The 16,762-nt window shown below is 43.8% G+C and overlaps 1 protein-coding gene across 1 annotated transcript in view; it reads right to left on the bottom strand.

Moving 5' to 3' along the window:
* myo1ha (myosin IHa) overlaps positions 1-16,762 on the bottom strand; it is a 112,258-nt gene that overhangs the window by 86,794 nt on the left and 8,702 nt on the right. Inside the window, exons 2-3 of the mRNA XM_072247998.1 lie at positions 5,412-5,570; positions 2,098-2,213 (exon numbers count right to left, since the gene is read on the bottom strand). Of these exons, the coding sequence (XP_072104099.1) occupies positions 2,098-2,213; positions 5,412-5,537 (242 nt within the window). The 5' untranslated portion in view covers positions 5,538-5,570. The remainder of the gene's footprint in view (positions 1-2,097; positions 2,214-5,411; positions 5,571-16,762) is intronic.

Below are 16,762 nucleotides of genomic sequence, written 5' to 3'. Positions count from 1 at the left end.
GTGGTGGGAAAGCTGTTGGAAAAGATTCTTAGAGATAGGATCTATAGGAATTTAGAGAATCATGGCCTGATCAGGGACAGTCAGCATGGCTTTGTGAAGGGCAGATCGTGTCTAACAAGCCTGATAGAGTTCTTTGAGGAGGTGACCAGGCATATAGATGAGGGTAGTGCAGTGGATGTGATCTGTATGGACTTTAGTAAGGCATTTGACAAAGTTCCACATGGTAGGCTTATTCAGAAAGTTAGAAGGTGTGGAATCCAGGGAAGTTTGGCCAGGTGGATGCAGAATTGGCTTGCCTGCAGAAGGCAGAGGGTGGTGGTGGAGGGAGTACATTCAGATTGGAGGATTGTGACAAGTGGTGTCCCACAAGGATCTGATCTGGGACCTCTACTTTTCGCGATTTTTATTAATGACCTGGATGTGGAGGTAGAAGGGTGGGTTGGCAAGTTTGCAGACGACACAAAGGTTGGTGGTGTTGTAGATAGTGTAGAGGATTGTCAAAGATTGCAGAGAGACATTGATAAGATGCAGAAGTGGGCTGAGAAGTGGCAGATGGAGTTCAACCCGGAGAAGTGTGAGGTGATACACTTTGGAAGGACAAACTCCAAGGCAGAGTAGAAAGTAAATGGCAGGATACTTGGTAGTGTGGAGGAGCAGAGGGATCTCGGGGTACATGTCCACAGATCCCTGAAAGTTGCCTCACAGGTGGATAGGGTAGTTAAGAAAGCTTATGGGATGTTAGCTTTCATAAGTCGAGGGATAGAGTTTAAGAGTCACGATGTAATGATGCAGCTCTATAAAACTCTGGTTAGGCCACACTTGGAGTATTGTGTCCAGTTCTGGTCACCTCACTATAGGAAGGATGTGGAAGCGTTGGAAAGGGTACAGAGGAGATTTACCAGGATGCTGCCTGGTTTAGAAAGTATGCATTATGATCAGAGATTAAGGGAGCTAGGGCTTTACTCTTTGGAGAGAAGGAGGATGAGAGGAGACATGATAGAGGTGTACAAGATAATAAGAGGAATAGATAGAATGGATAGCCAGCGCCTCTTCCCCAGGGCACCACTGCTCAATACAAGAGGACATGGCTTTAAGGTAAGGGGTGGGAAGTTCAAGGAGGATATTAGAGGAGGGTTTTTTACTCAGAGAGTGGTTGGTGCGTGGAATGCACTGCCTGAGTCAGTGGTGGAGGCAGATACACTAGTGAAGTTTAAGAGACTACTAGACAGGTATATGGAGGAATCTAAGGTGGGGCCTTATATGGGAGGCAGGGTTTGAGGGTCAGCACAACATTGTGGGCTGAAGGGCTTGTACTGTGTTGTACTATTCTATGTTCTATGAAACAACGGGATTGGATTGGGAGCAATAGACAGACCTGAGCAACTCAAACTGGAGAATCATTGAATCAGATATTACAGGATGCTGGAGGAACTGGAGGAAAATGTGGAGGCCAATTCCTGGGGTATATTTAGAGCTGAGGTTGACAGCTTCTTGATTAGTCAGGGCATCAAAAGTTATGGGGAGAAGGGGGTTGAGAGGGATAATAAATCAGCTATGATGGAATGGCAGAGCAGACTCAATGGGCTGAATGGCCTAATTCTGCTTCTAATCTATGTCTTATGGTCTCATTGACTCAAGTCAGGCAATATCTATGGAGGGGAACAAACAGACGATGTTTCAGGCCGAGATTCTTCATCAGGATAAGGAAGATGATCATCAGGAGAGAGGAGGTTTTTGTAGTGACTCTTCAGTAAGTGACTCCTCAGTCCATTATCCTTCTCCTTAGCCCTGTGAGTTTAATCCCTCAGTTTATCCAATCTGAAAATTACAATTAAATCCTTTAGGCAGCATTATAAAATCTAGTTTATAGAACTCTTCAGTTGCTGCTGATTACTCTGTGTGTCTCCATCACTAATCCCCAAAGCCCTGACCAATGAAAACATTCCCACCCTAACACTCTGAATAACACTGTAAATTGTTGTGAAACATCTGGGGGAAAATGAAGGTGGTGATTAAAAGTGGCCCTCTCCTGCAGAAATTCTGTCAGGAAGGCCGAGGAGAAGGAAAAAGAAAATCATTTACGATCCTACAACTTACATATGAGGTGGGAGTTCAAAGAAATTCACTCCTTGGTACAGCTCCTTCTTTTTGGGGCTGTATATATCCAGCTCCTTGTACGGATTCACGGACACCAGCAGAGTGCCAATATATGTCTGAGGATTAAAAGAGGTTCCGTGTTAAGGAAAGTCAGGATGAAATGTTTTAAACAAATAGTTACGGATACGTTCACATTTCAGTACTTTTCAAAGGTTTGATTAAGTGATAAAATGCTTAGGTATTTCTTTGGGTTTAAACTGCTTCATAAATACCAGTTATCAATATGCTTGGGCATCAAAGGTCAGGCACTGGTCCTATAATCTGTACCTGACAATATACACAGACCTGGCTCAAGGTAGACTCTACAGTGCTGAATTTTCTTGGGTTGTGACTACAATGCCTACTGGACCCTCCGACCGTGTAGGGTCATCTCTATGACATATTGACCGAACTGTCAGGGCTTCTGGGTTTGCTCAGAAGTACCAATCCAGACATTGTCCTAATTCCCTGGGCAAATTGATTCAAGGTTCCAGGATGCTTGCCTGGATCCTGTGCATTACACCAGCACCTAAAAAGGTAACGTAGTGGTTAGCGCGATGCTATTAAAACTGGCATTGCAGTTCGGAGTTCAATTACAGTGTTGCCCATGAGGAGTTTATAAAATCTCTCCGTGATTGTGTGGATTTCCTCTTGGTCCCCGGTTTCCTCCCAGAATCCAGCGACACACCAGTTAGTAGGTTAATTGGCTGTTGTAAAGTATCCTGTGATTAGGCTAGGGATAAATCGGTGGGTTGCTGGGTGGTGGGGGTCGTTGGGACAGGTGGTCCTGCTCTGTGCTGCATCTCTGAATAAGATAACACCAGATTCTTCTACTGTTATCATCAGGAAAGGGATGCAGGAGCTGAAGACACACAGACAACACTTTAGGAACAGATTGTTCCCCTCTGCCATCAAATTTCTGAACAGACCATAGACCCATGAACACCACCTCACTTTTTCATCTCTTTTTGAATTATTTATATATACATATATCTTATGGTAACTTATGGTAATTTTTATGTACTGCTGCTGCAAACCACTTATGTCAGTGATGATTCTGATTCTGAACCTGTCTCAGGTTTTGATTGGGGATCCTCTGCCCGAGGTGCAGATGTTCCTGACATTAGGCCTGCTGGTGAGGACTGAACAGTGGTCAAAAGCTCTAGTGTCAACAGGCCCTGTTTCCAAAAGGCCAAAGGAATTATCTTCAGCTCCCCCAAAGCCCAGAGACCATAAGAGTATTAGACAAAGGAGCAGATTTAGGCTTTTCAGCCAACCAAGTCTGTTCTGCCATTCACAGCTGTCCTTGGTAATAGATTCCAGGGATCCATCATCTTCTGACTAAAGAAATTCCTGCTCATCCCAGATCTAAAGGGATGTCCCTTTATTCTGTGACTGTATCCTCATATCCTAGACTCTCCTATCTTAGGACACATCCTCACCACATCCTCACTATCCAGGCCTTTCAGAATGCAATCGGTTTCAATGAAATCTCCCTTCATCCTTCTGAACCCCAATGAGTTCAGGCTCAGGAGCATCAAACGCTCCTCAGATTAGATCTTAAAGATCTTTCTTTCCCAGCATCATTGATAGAGTCCTGATGCTGAGACACTGGACCAGATTATTGCAAGCTTAGTCCCTGTTCTGTGCCATGTTAAAGTGAACTATAACCAAACCCAGCTCGAGTAATGTTAGAGATAGTTTATCAAACATCATCATCATTATGTGATGTGTCATAAGACAAGGGCGATCATGCTCTTTGACCTTGATTGTTCTTGGCAAATGTTTCTACAGAAGCGGTTTGCCTGCTTCTGGGCAGTGTCTTTACAAGACGGGTGACCCCAGCCATTATCAATACTCTTCAGAGATTCTCTGCCTGGTGTCAGTGATCGCATAACCAGGACTGGTGATATGAGCCAGCTGCTCATATGACCATTCACCATCTGCTCCCATGGCTTCACCTGACCCTGATTGGGGGTCGTACACCTTGCCCAAGGGTGACATGCAGGAGGGAAGGAGCGCCTTGCACGTGCTTGGGTATAGAGAGAGATGTGTCTCCACCCCACCACCCAAACATTAAAACAAATCAAGTTAAAAATTTCCGTCAAATACAATTGCAGGTTTCACGTGAGCATATGTGTAAGGGAAGGGGAGGTTTTACAATTGCAGATTCACTCAGCCCGTATCTGGGAATGTGAGGTAGTCCGACTTAGCTCAGCCCACGCCCACTTCAGGAGTGGAGAACAGTCAACAAGCACTTTCACCCCATTCCTTCGATCACCAGCAAGAACGTTCCTTTGAATAAATGGGACAGTGTTCCAAATAAACTCTCGTTTTAAGCAGAAAAACATTATTTCCAGTAACTGTAATTTCCTGCTATGACTGAAAGGAAATTAGGAACTGCTTCCTGCCCTACACTAGTTAGAATTATTAAAGCGCATTTATCTATTGGTGTTTTCCTGTGTCAGGAATAGACAAGGCGTCAGTCACGGCATCTTCAGCTTCCTTTATTCTCAATGTCTGTAGCTGGAAGAGTGGCAAGTTTAATGCCACCCTCCACACAAGCCCTCCCTTATCCCTGTCCCACATCTATTTATTTATTTAGACATACAGCATGGTAGCAGATCCTTCCAGCCCGAGGAGACCACACTGTCCAATTATACCCATATAACCAATCAACCTAGTCTTTGCACTGTGGGAGGAAACTGGAGCATCTGGAGTAAACCCATGCAGTCACAGGGAAAACGTACAAACTCCGTACAGACAGCAGCGGGAATTGAACTTGAGTTGTTGGTGCCACAATAGCTTTACACTAATGGCTGTGCTACCATGACACCCATTTCCATCTCGCGTTTTAAAGAAAATCAGCTAAACATCCAATCATATCAAATGTCTTCTCCTTTGATTCAGGGACAATTTTGTCGGACAGCATGCTCTGCAAAGTCCTTTGGGAGGCTTTATTGCATTAAAGCAGGAGTTCCCAACCTGGGGTCTACAGGCCCCTTGCTTAATGGCATTGGTCCATGGCATAGAAAAGGTTGGAAACTCCTGCATTAAAGTAAGGGCACAGGTGACCTTTGCTGGGAGCCAGTGGTGGAGACAACATCCCTGTTTAGAGTAGCTGGGCCATTTCTACGCTGGGTTTGGCTCTCTTCTTATAGCTACAGTGAGCTCAGAGAGCATATTAACTAAGAAAAAGATCCACTTAAACTGAGTGATAAGCTCTACTGGGCTACTTTTCTTTATAGGGAAAGAGGGTGAAGGACGGCAGTTACATAGATGAGGTCCTCCCGGAAGCGTTTACGAAGGTTATCCAGAAAGGCAATCTCGCTGGTGTAAGGATCGAGCAGCACAAAATCTTGCACTCCCACTCTGTCTCGCGCTGTCAGAGCTCCTTCCATGTTCACTCGGAATCTGCTTTCTGCCTGCTTCTTCTGGAAGAGAAAGAGAGAGGAGCGTGACAGAGACAAAGAAACATTGATAACACATATACACTCCGTGGCCACTTTATTAGGTACAGCTGTGCACATCCTCATTAATGTAAATATCCATCAGCCAATCATGTGGCAGCAACTCAATGCATAGAAGCACGCCGAAATGGTCAGAGGTTCACTTGTTGTTTAGAGTAAACGTCAAAATGGGGAAGAAATGCCACCTAAGTGACTTTGACCATGGAATGATTGTTTGTGCCAGATGGGGTAGTTTGAGTATCTCAGAAACTGCTGATCTCCTAGGATTTTCATACAAAACAGTTTCTAGAGTTTACAGAAAATAGCGTGAGAAACAAATAAACATCCAGTAAGTGGCAGTTCTGTGGGGAAAAACTGTCTTGTTAATGAGAGAGGTCAGAGGAGAATGGCCAGATTGGTTCAAGCTGACAGGCAGGTGACAGTAACTCAAATAACCACACAATATAACAGTGCTTTACAGAAAAGCATCTCTGAATGCACAACACATCCAACTTTGAGGTGGATGGTTACAGCAGCAGAAATCCACGAACACACACTCAGTGGCCACTTTAGTGGGTACAGGAGCTACAATATAAGGTGGCCACTGAATCGACATCAATGTTGGTCTAAAGCAGGGGTTCCCAACCTTTTCTTATGCCATGGACCCCTACCAATAACTGATGGGTCCGTGGACCCCAGGTTAGGAAACCCTGGTCTAAAGTATCCCTCAACTTCATTCTGATCCACAAATTCTTCAGCAGTTATGTGCTATGAATGTGCACATATTGTTAAAAACTAGATTATCTCAAGTCAGCCCAAGTCTATTGTCATCTAAGCAAGTAGATGCATGGACACACATGATGTTTATTGCAGCAGTGTTACAGGCATCAGATACACATTATTCAAAAGTTTAAAAAACAGAAATTATACAAGAGAAAACACAATTGGAACAAAAAAGGTCCATTGTAGGGTAAAGTGATCAAAGTAGTCATAGAATTGCTGTACTGAGGTGGTGATTAGGATTGTGCAGTTTGGTTAAGAACAGAATTGTTGAAGGGATTTAGCGGTTCTAGAACTTGGTGGTGTGGGACTTCAGGCTTCTGTAACTCTTGGTCAGTGTTAACTGTAAGAATATGGCATGACCTGGATGTTTGGTGATAGACTCTCCTTTTTTTCAGGCAGCACCTCATGTAGGTACTACCGATGGAGGGGAGGGACGTGTTTGTGTATTGGACAGAGTCCACTCCTCATGTAGATACTACTGATGGAGGGGAGAGACGTGTCCCTGGTGTATTGGACAGAGTCCACTCCTCATGTAGATACTACGATGGAGGGGAGGGACGTGTCTTTGTGTATTGGACAGAATCCACTCCTCATGTAGATACTACGATGGAGGGGAGGGATGTGTTTGTGTATTGGACAGAGTCCACTCCTCATGTAGATACTACCGATGGAGGGGAGGGACGTGTCCCTGGTGTACTGGACAGAGTCCACTCCTCATGTAGATACTACCGATGGAGGGGAGGGACGTGTCCGTGGTGTATTGGACAGAGTTCACAATTCAAGTAGTAGCATCTCTACTGAAGGCAGTTCTTTGGAAAAATCTTCTTTCCCCAAAGACTGTTTTTAGAATTAGGTTCATGTTTAATATCGCTGGCATATATCGTGAAATTTGTTGCTTTGTTAAACAGAAATGAGTGCAGAGGAGATTTATGACAATGTAAGTTCGAGTCAAGGGACTGATTTATGGAGATGGGTTGAGCACGTTGGGACTCTTTTTGCTGGAGTATTGAGAATGAGGGATGATCTTAAAGACATGTGCCAAATTAGGAGAAGCATAGCTGGTCAATATGCACTGTCTTTTCCTCCCAGGATTGGAGTATCAAGAAATGGAGGGCATGGTTTTAAGATGGGGGGGGGGGGGATATTTAAAAGGGATCTGAGAGGCAACATTTTCGCCCAGAGGATGGCAGTTTATGGAATGAGCAGCCACAGGAAGTGGCTGTAATAGGTAAATTAACAACATTTAAAAGGTAGTTGGACATGTACATGGATGGGTACATTTTAGAGGATACGAACCAAACATAGGTTAATCCGACTAGCTGATATGGTTGGCATGGATGAGTTGGGCTGAAGGGCCTGTTTCTGTGCTGTATGACTCTACAACAGGTATATAGAAAAAAAAATTATATTAACTATGTAGCACAAAGAGAGATGGAAAAAGTTCATGGGCTTAGTCTCCATTCTGAAATCTCACTGCAGGGAAGAGACTGTTCCTGGAACGGTGAGTGTGTGCCTTCAGGCTCCTGTACCTTCTTCCTGATAGTTGCAATGAGGAGAGGGCATGTTCTGGGTGATGGGGGTCCTTCATGATGGATGCTGCCTTTTTGAGGCGTTACTTCTTGAAGATGTCCTGGATGCTGGAGAGGCTCGTTACCGTGCTGGAGCTGGTTGAATTTACAACTTTCTGCAGCTTACTTCGATCCTGAGCAGAAGCCCTCCCCCCACATACCAGACAGTGATTCAAACAGTTAAAATGCTCTCCATGGAGCATCTGTAGAAACTTATGAGTGTCTTCGGTGACATTTCAGCTCTCCTCAAACTCTTAGCGAATATAGCCACTGGTATGCCTTCTTTGTAACTGCAGCCCCAGGATAGATCCTTAAAGATGATGACACCCAAGAACTTGAAAATACTCACTCTTTCCACTCTGATCCCTCAATAAAGACTGGTGTGTGTTCTCTTCACTTCCCTTTCCTGAAGTCCACAATCAATGCCTTGGTCTTACTGATGCTGAGTACAAGGTTGTTGTTTCAATACCACTCCACCAGCTGATCTACCTCGCACTATCTGAAATTCTGCCAACAATAGTTGTGTCATCATCAAATTTATAGTTGGCAATAGACAATAGACAATAGGTGCAGGAGTAGGCCATTTGGCCCTTCAAGCCAGCACCGCCATTCACTGTGATCATGGCTGATCATCCACTATCAGTATCCAGTTCTTGCCTTATCCCCATAACCTTTGATTCCACTATCTTTTAGTGCTCTATCCATCTCTTTTTTGAAAGCATCCAGAGACTTGGCCTCCACAGCCTTCTGGGGCAGAGCATTCCATATATCCACCACTCTCCGGGTGAAAAAGTTTTTCCTCAACTCCGTTCTAAATGGCTTACCCCTAATTCTTAAACTGTGGCCTCTGGTTCTGGACTCACCCATCAGCGGGAACATGCTTCCTGCCTGCAGCGTGTCCAATCACTTAATAATCTTATATGTTTCAATAAAATCCCCTCTCAGCCTTCTAAATTCCAGAGTATACAAGCCCAGTCGCTCCAATCTTTCGACATATGACAGTCCCGCCATTCCGGGAATTAACCCTGTGAACCTACGCTGCACTCCTTCAATAGCAAGAATGTCCTTCCTCAAATTTGGAGACCAAAACTGCACACAGTACTCCAGGTGTGGTCTCACCAGGGCCCTGTATAGCTGCAGAAGGACCTCTTTGTTCTTGTACTCAATTCCCCTTGTTATGAAGGCCAGCATGCCATTAGCTTTCTTCACTGCCTGCTGTACTTGCATGCTTGCTTTCAGTGACTGATGTACAAGAACACCTAGGTCTCGTTGTGCTTCCCCTTTTCCTAACTTGACTCCATTTAGATAATAATCTGCCTTCCCGTTCTTACCACCAAAGTGGATAACCTCACATTTATCCATATTAAACTGCATCTGCCATGCATCTGCCCACTCACCCAGCCTGTCCAAGTCACCCTGCATTCTCATAACATCCTCCTCACATTTCACACTGCCTCCCAGCTTTGTGTCATCGGCAAATTTGCTAATGTTACTTTTAATTCCTCATCTAAATCATTAATATATATTGTAAACAGCTGCGGTCCGAGCACTGAACCCTGCGGTACCCCACTGGTCACCGCCTGCCATTCCGAAAGGGACCCGTTAATCACTACTCTTTGTTTTCTGTCAGCCAGCCAATTTTCAATCCCTGTCAGTACTCTGCCCCCAATACCATGTGCCCTAATTTTGCCTACTAATCTCCTATGTGGGACTTTATCAAAGGCTTCTGAAAGTCCAGGTACACTACATCCACTGGCTCTCCCTTGTCCATTTTCATAGTTACATCTGGGTATTTGGGCTGTGCCTAGCCACACAATCGTGGATGTAGAGAGAGTAGAACAGTAGGTGAAGCATACATCCTTGAGGTACACCAGTGTTGGTCGTCAACCAGGAGATGTTATTTCTGATCCACGCTGAGTGTTGTCTCTCAGTGAGGAAGTCAAGGATCCAGATGCTGAGGGAAGTACAGAGGCCCAGGTTTTGGATCTTCTGGAACAGTTCAGACTGGCAGTAACATCTCATCCATGATCTCCATCAGCACAGGTGCACAACAGGGCTGTGTGCTTAGCCCCTGCTCTACTCGCCTTACACCTATGACTGTGCAGCTAAGTGCAGTTCCAATACCAGATTCTATTTTGCTGACAACACCACTGTCATTGACCGAATCAAAGGAGGTGATGAATCAGCGTACAGGAGAGAGGTTGAAAATCTGGCTGAGTGGTGCCATAACAACCTCTTACTCAATGTCAGTGAGATCAAGGAGCTGATTTTTGACTTCAGGAGAAACCCAAAGATTTCTGAGCCAGTCCTCATCAGAAGATCAAAGGTGGAGAGGGTCAACAACTTTAAATTCCTAGCAGTTATTATTTTGGAGGACCCAGCTCATTAGTACAATTACATAGAAAGCACAGCAGTACCTCTACTTCCTTAGGAGTTTACAAAGATTCGGCATGACATCTAAAACTTTGACAAACTTCTATTGATGTTATTTGTCATATACATTAATGATCTGGATGATGGGGTGGTAAATTGGATGAGTAAGTATGCAGATGAACTAAGATAGGTGGAGTTGTGGATAATGAAGTAGGTTTTCAAAGCTTGCAGACAGATTTAGGCCAGTTAGAAGAGTGGACTGAAAGATGGCAGATGGAGTTTAATGCTGATAAATGTGAGGTGCTACACTTTGGTAGGACTAATCAAAATAGGACAGACATGGTAAATGGTAGGGCATTGAAGAATGCAGTAGAACAGAGGGATCTAGGAATAATGGTGCATAGTTCCCTGAAGGTGGAATCTCATGTGGATAGGGTGGTGAAGAAAGCTTTTGGTATGCTGGCCTTTATAAATCAGAGCATTGACTATAGGAGTTGGGATATAATGTTGAAATTGTACAAGGCATTGGTGAGGCCAAATTTGGAGTATTGAGTACAGTTTTGGTCACCAAATTATGTCAACAAAATAGAGAGAGTACAGAGAAGGTTTACTAGAATGTTACCTGGGTTTCATCACCTAAGTTACAGAGAAAGGTTGAACAAGTTGGGTCTTTATTCTTTGAAACGTAGAAGGTTGAGGGGGGACTTGATAGAGGTATTTAAAATTATGAGAGGGATAGATAGAGTTGACGTGGATAGGCTTTTTCCATTGAGAGTGGGGGAGAATCAAACAAGAGGACATGAGTTGAGAGTTAAAGGGCAAAAATTTAGGGGTAACATGAGGGGGAACTTCTTTACTCAGAGAGTGGTAGCTGTGTGGAACGAGCTTCCAGCAGAAGTGGTTGAGGCAAGTTCGATGTTGTCGTTTAAAGTTAAACTGGACAGCTATATGGACAGGAAGGGAATGGAGGGTTATGGGCTGAGTTCAGGTCGGTGGGACTAGGTGAGAGTAAGAGTTCAGCACGGACTAGAAGGGCCGAGATGGCCCATTTCCGTGCTGTAATTGTTATATGGTCATATATTGATCCATAGTGGAGAGTATATTGACTGGCTGCATCTCAGTCTGGTATAGAAACACCAATGTCTTTGAATGGAAAATTCTACAAAAAATAATGGACACAGCCCACTCCATCACAGATAAAGCCCTCCGCAGTATTGAGAACATCTACATGGAGTGTTATTGCAGGAAAGCAGCATCCATCATCAGGGACCCCCACCATCCAGGACATGCTCTCTCACTGCTGCCATCAGGAAGGAGGTACAGGAGCCTCAGGACCACACCACCAGGTTCAGGAACAGTTATTACCCCTCAGCCATCAGGCTCTTGAACTTAAGGTTCTAGCCCTCAGCTGACTATGAATCTCCTGATTTTTGGTTTGGATATGTTCAGTATATTCTCAAAGGCACACACCCATCTATTCAGGCCAGGTTGAAGTCCGTGATATTGCAATGACTACATGGAGTGATGCGGGCTGAAATAGGCACAATGATATTACAGGGCGTTCAATAATGCTGTTGCATGAAAGTCATACAGCAAGGTTGTAGGCTTAATGGGACTTCTAGTAACAGCACCAGTATCCAGAGAACTCTGTCCTATTGTAAGTAGAAAGTACACCTGGGCTGTTGGTTAGTAACACGGAGAAGGAGGAATTACCAGTAAGAGAGGGGCTAGTATATGAGATAGTCCTGTTGGAAAGTGTGTGGAGCCAAGGGCTCAGAGACAGATTAGTGCACCATGCTGAATTATAGTTGAGGAAGAGTTTGAAGATGTTAAATTCAGATTTAATCCCCACCACCCAGGACAGGAAACACACATAGAATGCTGGAGGAACTCAGCAGGTGAGGCAACATCTGTGGAAACAAGTACAGTCGACGTTTTGGGCCAACATCCTTTAACAGGACCTGCTCTTTTCCATAGATGCTGTCTGACTTGCTGAGATCCTTCAGTATTGTGTGTGTGTTGCTTGGATTTCCAGCATCTGCAGATTTTCTCTTGTTTGTGACCTCTTCTCATTGCTACCATCAGGGAGGATGTGCAGTTGGGTTATAATTAAATATCCTCACAATAATTCCCAGAGAAGCACAACAGAATTATTATTTTAAGGTTATTAAATTAGGACACAATCAGGTGCTGATTATTTTTCTAAGATCTGTCAGGACCCGATTATGCTCTGATATGACCTACTAACATTTTAATTTTGTTTCCAGGATTTTCTTATGGAATAACAGCACAGCTGGACAGGGGTCTGTATCATGTGTTGTAACTCCAAAGTTAACCGGGAGAAAAACACAGAAGCCTGGATAATGTGAGTACTTCATTTTACTTTCGTGAGACATGCAGGTATAACATGGTGGCATGATGACGTATGCCATTCACATACTTCTATATAACCCATAATAAAGTATGTAAACAAAAAATGCTTAATCAAACAATATATTAACAATATTACTGAAATATTACAGAAATATTATATACACAACACTCATCCCTGCTTAGCTATAAACTCTAACTCAATATAGAATGTATTTCAACTCAAATATGTAAGATATTGTTCCCTAGTCCATATACACACACATAGATAGATACTTTTGTGTGATAATGCCTTGCCTAATGAGGGGGCGGGGAGGGGCCCACTCTGTTTGGCAGGTGAGACTCATGGATGTGAAACAACCTCAGGTTCCGAGGCCTCCTCTGTGGTGGTTTCAGAAGTTGACTCTGGGACTGCAGGAAGTGGTTCTGACAGCACGGGACACCTTTCTTCTCTGACACTTGACCCTGCTCTCTTCAACTGATTGACATGTCATTTCCAGATGATATCAGACACAATCTACGCATGATATCAGACACAATCTCCACATGATATCAGACACAATCTACACATGATATCAGACACAATCTCCACATGATATCAGACACAATCTACACATGATATCAGACACAATCTTCACATGGTATCAGACACAATCTACACATGATATCAGACACAATTTCCACATGGTATCAGACACAATCTCCACATGATATCAGACACAATCTACACATGATATCAGACAATCTACACATGATATCAGGCACAATCTGCACATGATGATATCAGACACAATCTCCACACGATATCAGACACAATCTCCACATGATATCAGACACAATCTACACATGATATCAGACACAATTTCCACATGATATCAGACAATCTACACATGATATCAGACAATCTACACATGATATCAGACACAATCTGCACATGATATCAGACAATCTACACATGATATCAGACACAATTTCCACATGATATCAGACTCAATCTTTGTAGCTGCATCCACTACCACCAGGAAACTCGTGCCCATGAATGGTTTGGCAAAATCTACATGAATCCTCTGCCAGGGCAATGCAGGCTATTTTCGTGGATGGAGAGACACTGTTCTTGGCACCTTCTTGACATTTTGACATCCCAGACAAGCTATCACAGACCACCAGACAGAGCTTCAAGCCGGGACATTCATTTTGAGCATGCCGCGATGACCAGCATACAGCTCCTCCAACATTTTAGCTCTCAGCTTGGATGGTACAACAGCTCTCAAACCCCACATAACACAAACCCCATCAAGGGCAAGTTCCTCCTTGGCTGGTAGAAAAGAGGGAACTGAGTTTCTGCTGCTCAATCCAGCCATTTTGGGTAGCCATGTACACCCGAGACAGTGTGGGGTCTTTCTGGTTTCTCTTTGGATCATCTCTGTCATAATAGGGAAACTTTTGATTTACATTAGGGAAAATACATAAAGAGGACTGGCCTCTTTTGTCAATTTTTCAGGTATTTCCTTTTCTAAGGATAAACAGGACAATCCATCAGCATTTCTATGATTAGTCATCCTCTTGAATTCAACCTTGCAACGGTGATCTCCAAGGAAACAGAGCCCACCTCTACATTCATGCTGTTGCTGTTAGTGGAACGCCCTTCTGTGAATTGAAAATGGACACTAGTGGTTGATGATCAGTAATGAGGGTAAACTCTCCCCCATACACGTACTGGTTGAACCATTTTACCCCCCAAACCAAATTCAAGGCCTCTCTGTCAATCTGTGTGTAACTTTTCTCTGCAGCGGTAAGGGAACGTGACACAAAGACTATGGGACGTTCACTTCCATCACTCATAACACATGACATGACTGCACCTATACCACGAAGTGAGGCATCACAGGCAAGCTTCACTGGACCATGTGGATCACAATGTGTGAGTACAGTGTCAGGCATCACCATTTTCTTTACCTTTTGGAAAGTCATCTCACACTTCTTTGTCCATTACCATTTCTTCCTGATCTGCAGAAATGAGTTCAAGAGGTGAAGCGCAGTAGTCAGACTTGGTAGGATCCTGTTATAGTATTTGGTAAATCCTAAAGCAGACTGCAACTGCGACATAACCTTTGGCTTTGGAGTACACAGCACTGCTTGAATTTTCTCAACACACTTGTGTAAACCTTGTGTGTCAATGGTGTGACCACAGTAAGTGATGCTTGGTTTACAGAATTCACACTTTGTTAGTGTTTATGGTGAGAAACACTTTGGACTCTTCTTCCATCTCTATCTGTAGGTAGACCTCAGCTGTCCACTTTGCTCTAGTGTTTCCCTCCAGAAAGGTTTTCAAAGATATCCTCTATCCTGGGTAGAGGTTATAGATTTACTTTCAGTACTGGTTTGATGATGATCTTAAAATCACCATAGATCCTGCCAGATCTATCTTTCTTGGGTATTGGGACCAAGTTTGAGGAGGCGGAGCTAAGTAGTTATGGCGCCCAACGGTGACTCCTTTGCTTGCATCTTCGAAAACAGTTCTATTTCCACCTTTAGTATCTCTATTTTTCCCTTTCAGGGTTCTTTTGAAGACCTTGACCTGGAGTTACACGCTGACCACGGTTCTTTGTGGGAATGGGACCTGCTCTTGGGGTTCCACAATCGGCCACTAATCGGCATGCCAAAGTCTCGGCCTAAGATTTCGGCATGGATTCAGAAGCCTGGGAACTCGAGTAACTGGAGACGGGCGGATCAAGGGTCAGTGTCGTCACAGGAGACCCGTGTGTCGTTGGAGGAGTTGGAATATCTGCTGTGTGCCTGGGGACCGGGGATCTTTGCAACCTTCAGGCACAGAGTTCGAAAAAAGCGATGTAACTGGCTTTTTACATCATAAACCAATGAGTTGTTTGTTATCTCTCCCCGCCCGTTGGAAAATGGAGTCACCTCTTTCTCCCTTATTAGGAGAGAGAGAGCCTGCAGCATGTCGAATTATCGGGTGAACAATGTAGTCTGTGGGATAACTGCAAGTCTGTGACTTTGCTATTGCTTTGCTCACGCTTGAGTGCTGGTAGTGGGTGCACTTTATTTTTGCCAGTGGGGGAGAGGAGGATTGTTTCTCGCTGCCACTTACATGTGGAAGGGAGGGGAGCTTGGGGGGGGACTTAGGGGTTCTAACATTTGGCTGTCATTCATTCTTGAGGTACTCCTCTGTTTTTGTGGATGTTTGTGAAGAAAGAGCATTTCAGGATGTGTATTGTATACATTTCTCCGACATTAAGTTGTACCTTTGAACCTTTGGTGTTGCCCATGGGCTCCACTCAACCTTGAAAAGAACTCCATAGCCTCCATGCGATCTAGCACACTGACTACTTTATCACAGATGGTATCAAGAACTGGATGAGCCTTGTATCATTTTCATTTATCTTTATTTTACCATTAATATGTTCGAGTTTTCCCAATGCTGCCCTTTAAGACTGCTGTGGCACCATCTTTCTTAATTTGCATTCAGTTAACTGCTGCAGAGGATGTGGCATGAAAACGGTGGATGAATCTCCAATCAAGTTGTAATTGCGTATGTTAATTCTGGCTCCGCAACACTGGCCCTCCTGTTTTTACCACGTACAAGCTCCATGGGGCTTGCTGGTCGTATCTCACTGTTGCAAACGTCTTTCCCACAGGAGCTGTCGTTTGTCAGTACAAGTTCTTAGTTGGATATCTGCAGGCTTCAGTTCAGTATCTTTGAAATGCCAATCAAATTCATTTTGTGGAATAAATGAAACAGGTGAGTCAGTGATCAATTTCATTTCAATTAATTTGTGGTTAATTTCTGCTAGAAGTCATATTGCTTGTCTCGTGTTAATTTTCACATTGTAAGTCCGAAGGCTGCTCAGTCCTGTGTCACTCTCATCATTATCAGATTTTTCACCAACGGTATGCAGGTTAGTGCTCTTCTTGAAATTGCAACTTGACTTTTATCTATTTCTCTTCACTGTGCAGTCCATTTATTTTTGCCTGCCCATCATGCTCTTTATATGTGTCATACTTTGTTACATTTTCTGTAAGTTCCACCTTTAAACCTGCATTGGTTTGGTGTATATGAGCCCT

This window comes from Mobula birostris, chromosome 31 (genome assembly GCF_030028105.1).
Source record: "Mobula birostris isolate sMobBir1 chromosome 31, sMobBir1.hap1, whole genome shotgun sequence".
Classification (NCBI taxonomy): domain Eukaryota; kingdom Metazoa; phylum Chordata; class Chondrichthyes; order Myliobatiformes; family Myliobatidae; genus Mobula; species Mobula birostris.
Note: the sequence above shows the minus strand (reverse complement) of the source record. Positions and strands in the feature narration are given on the sequence as shown.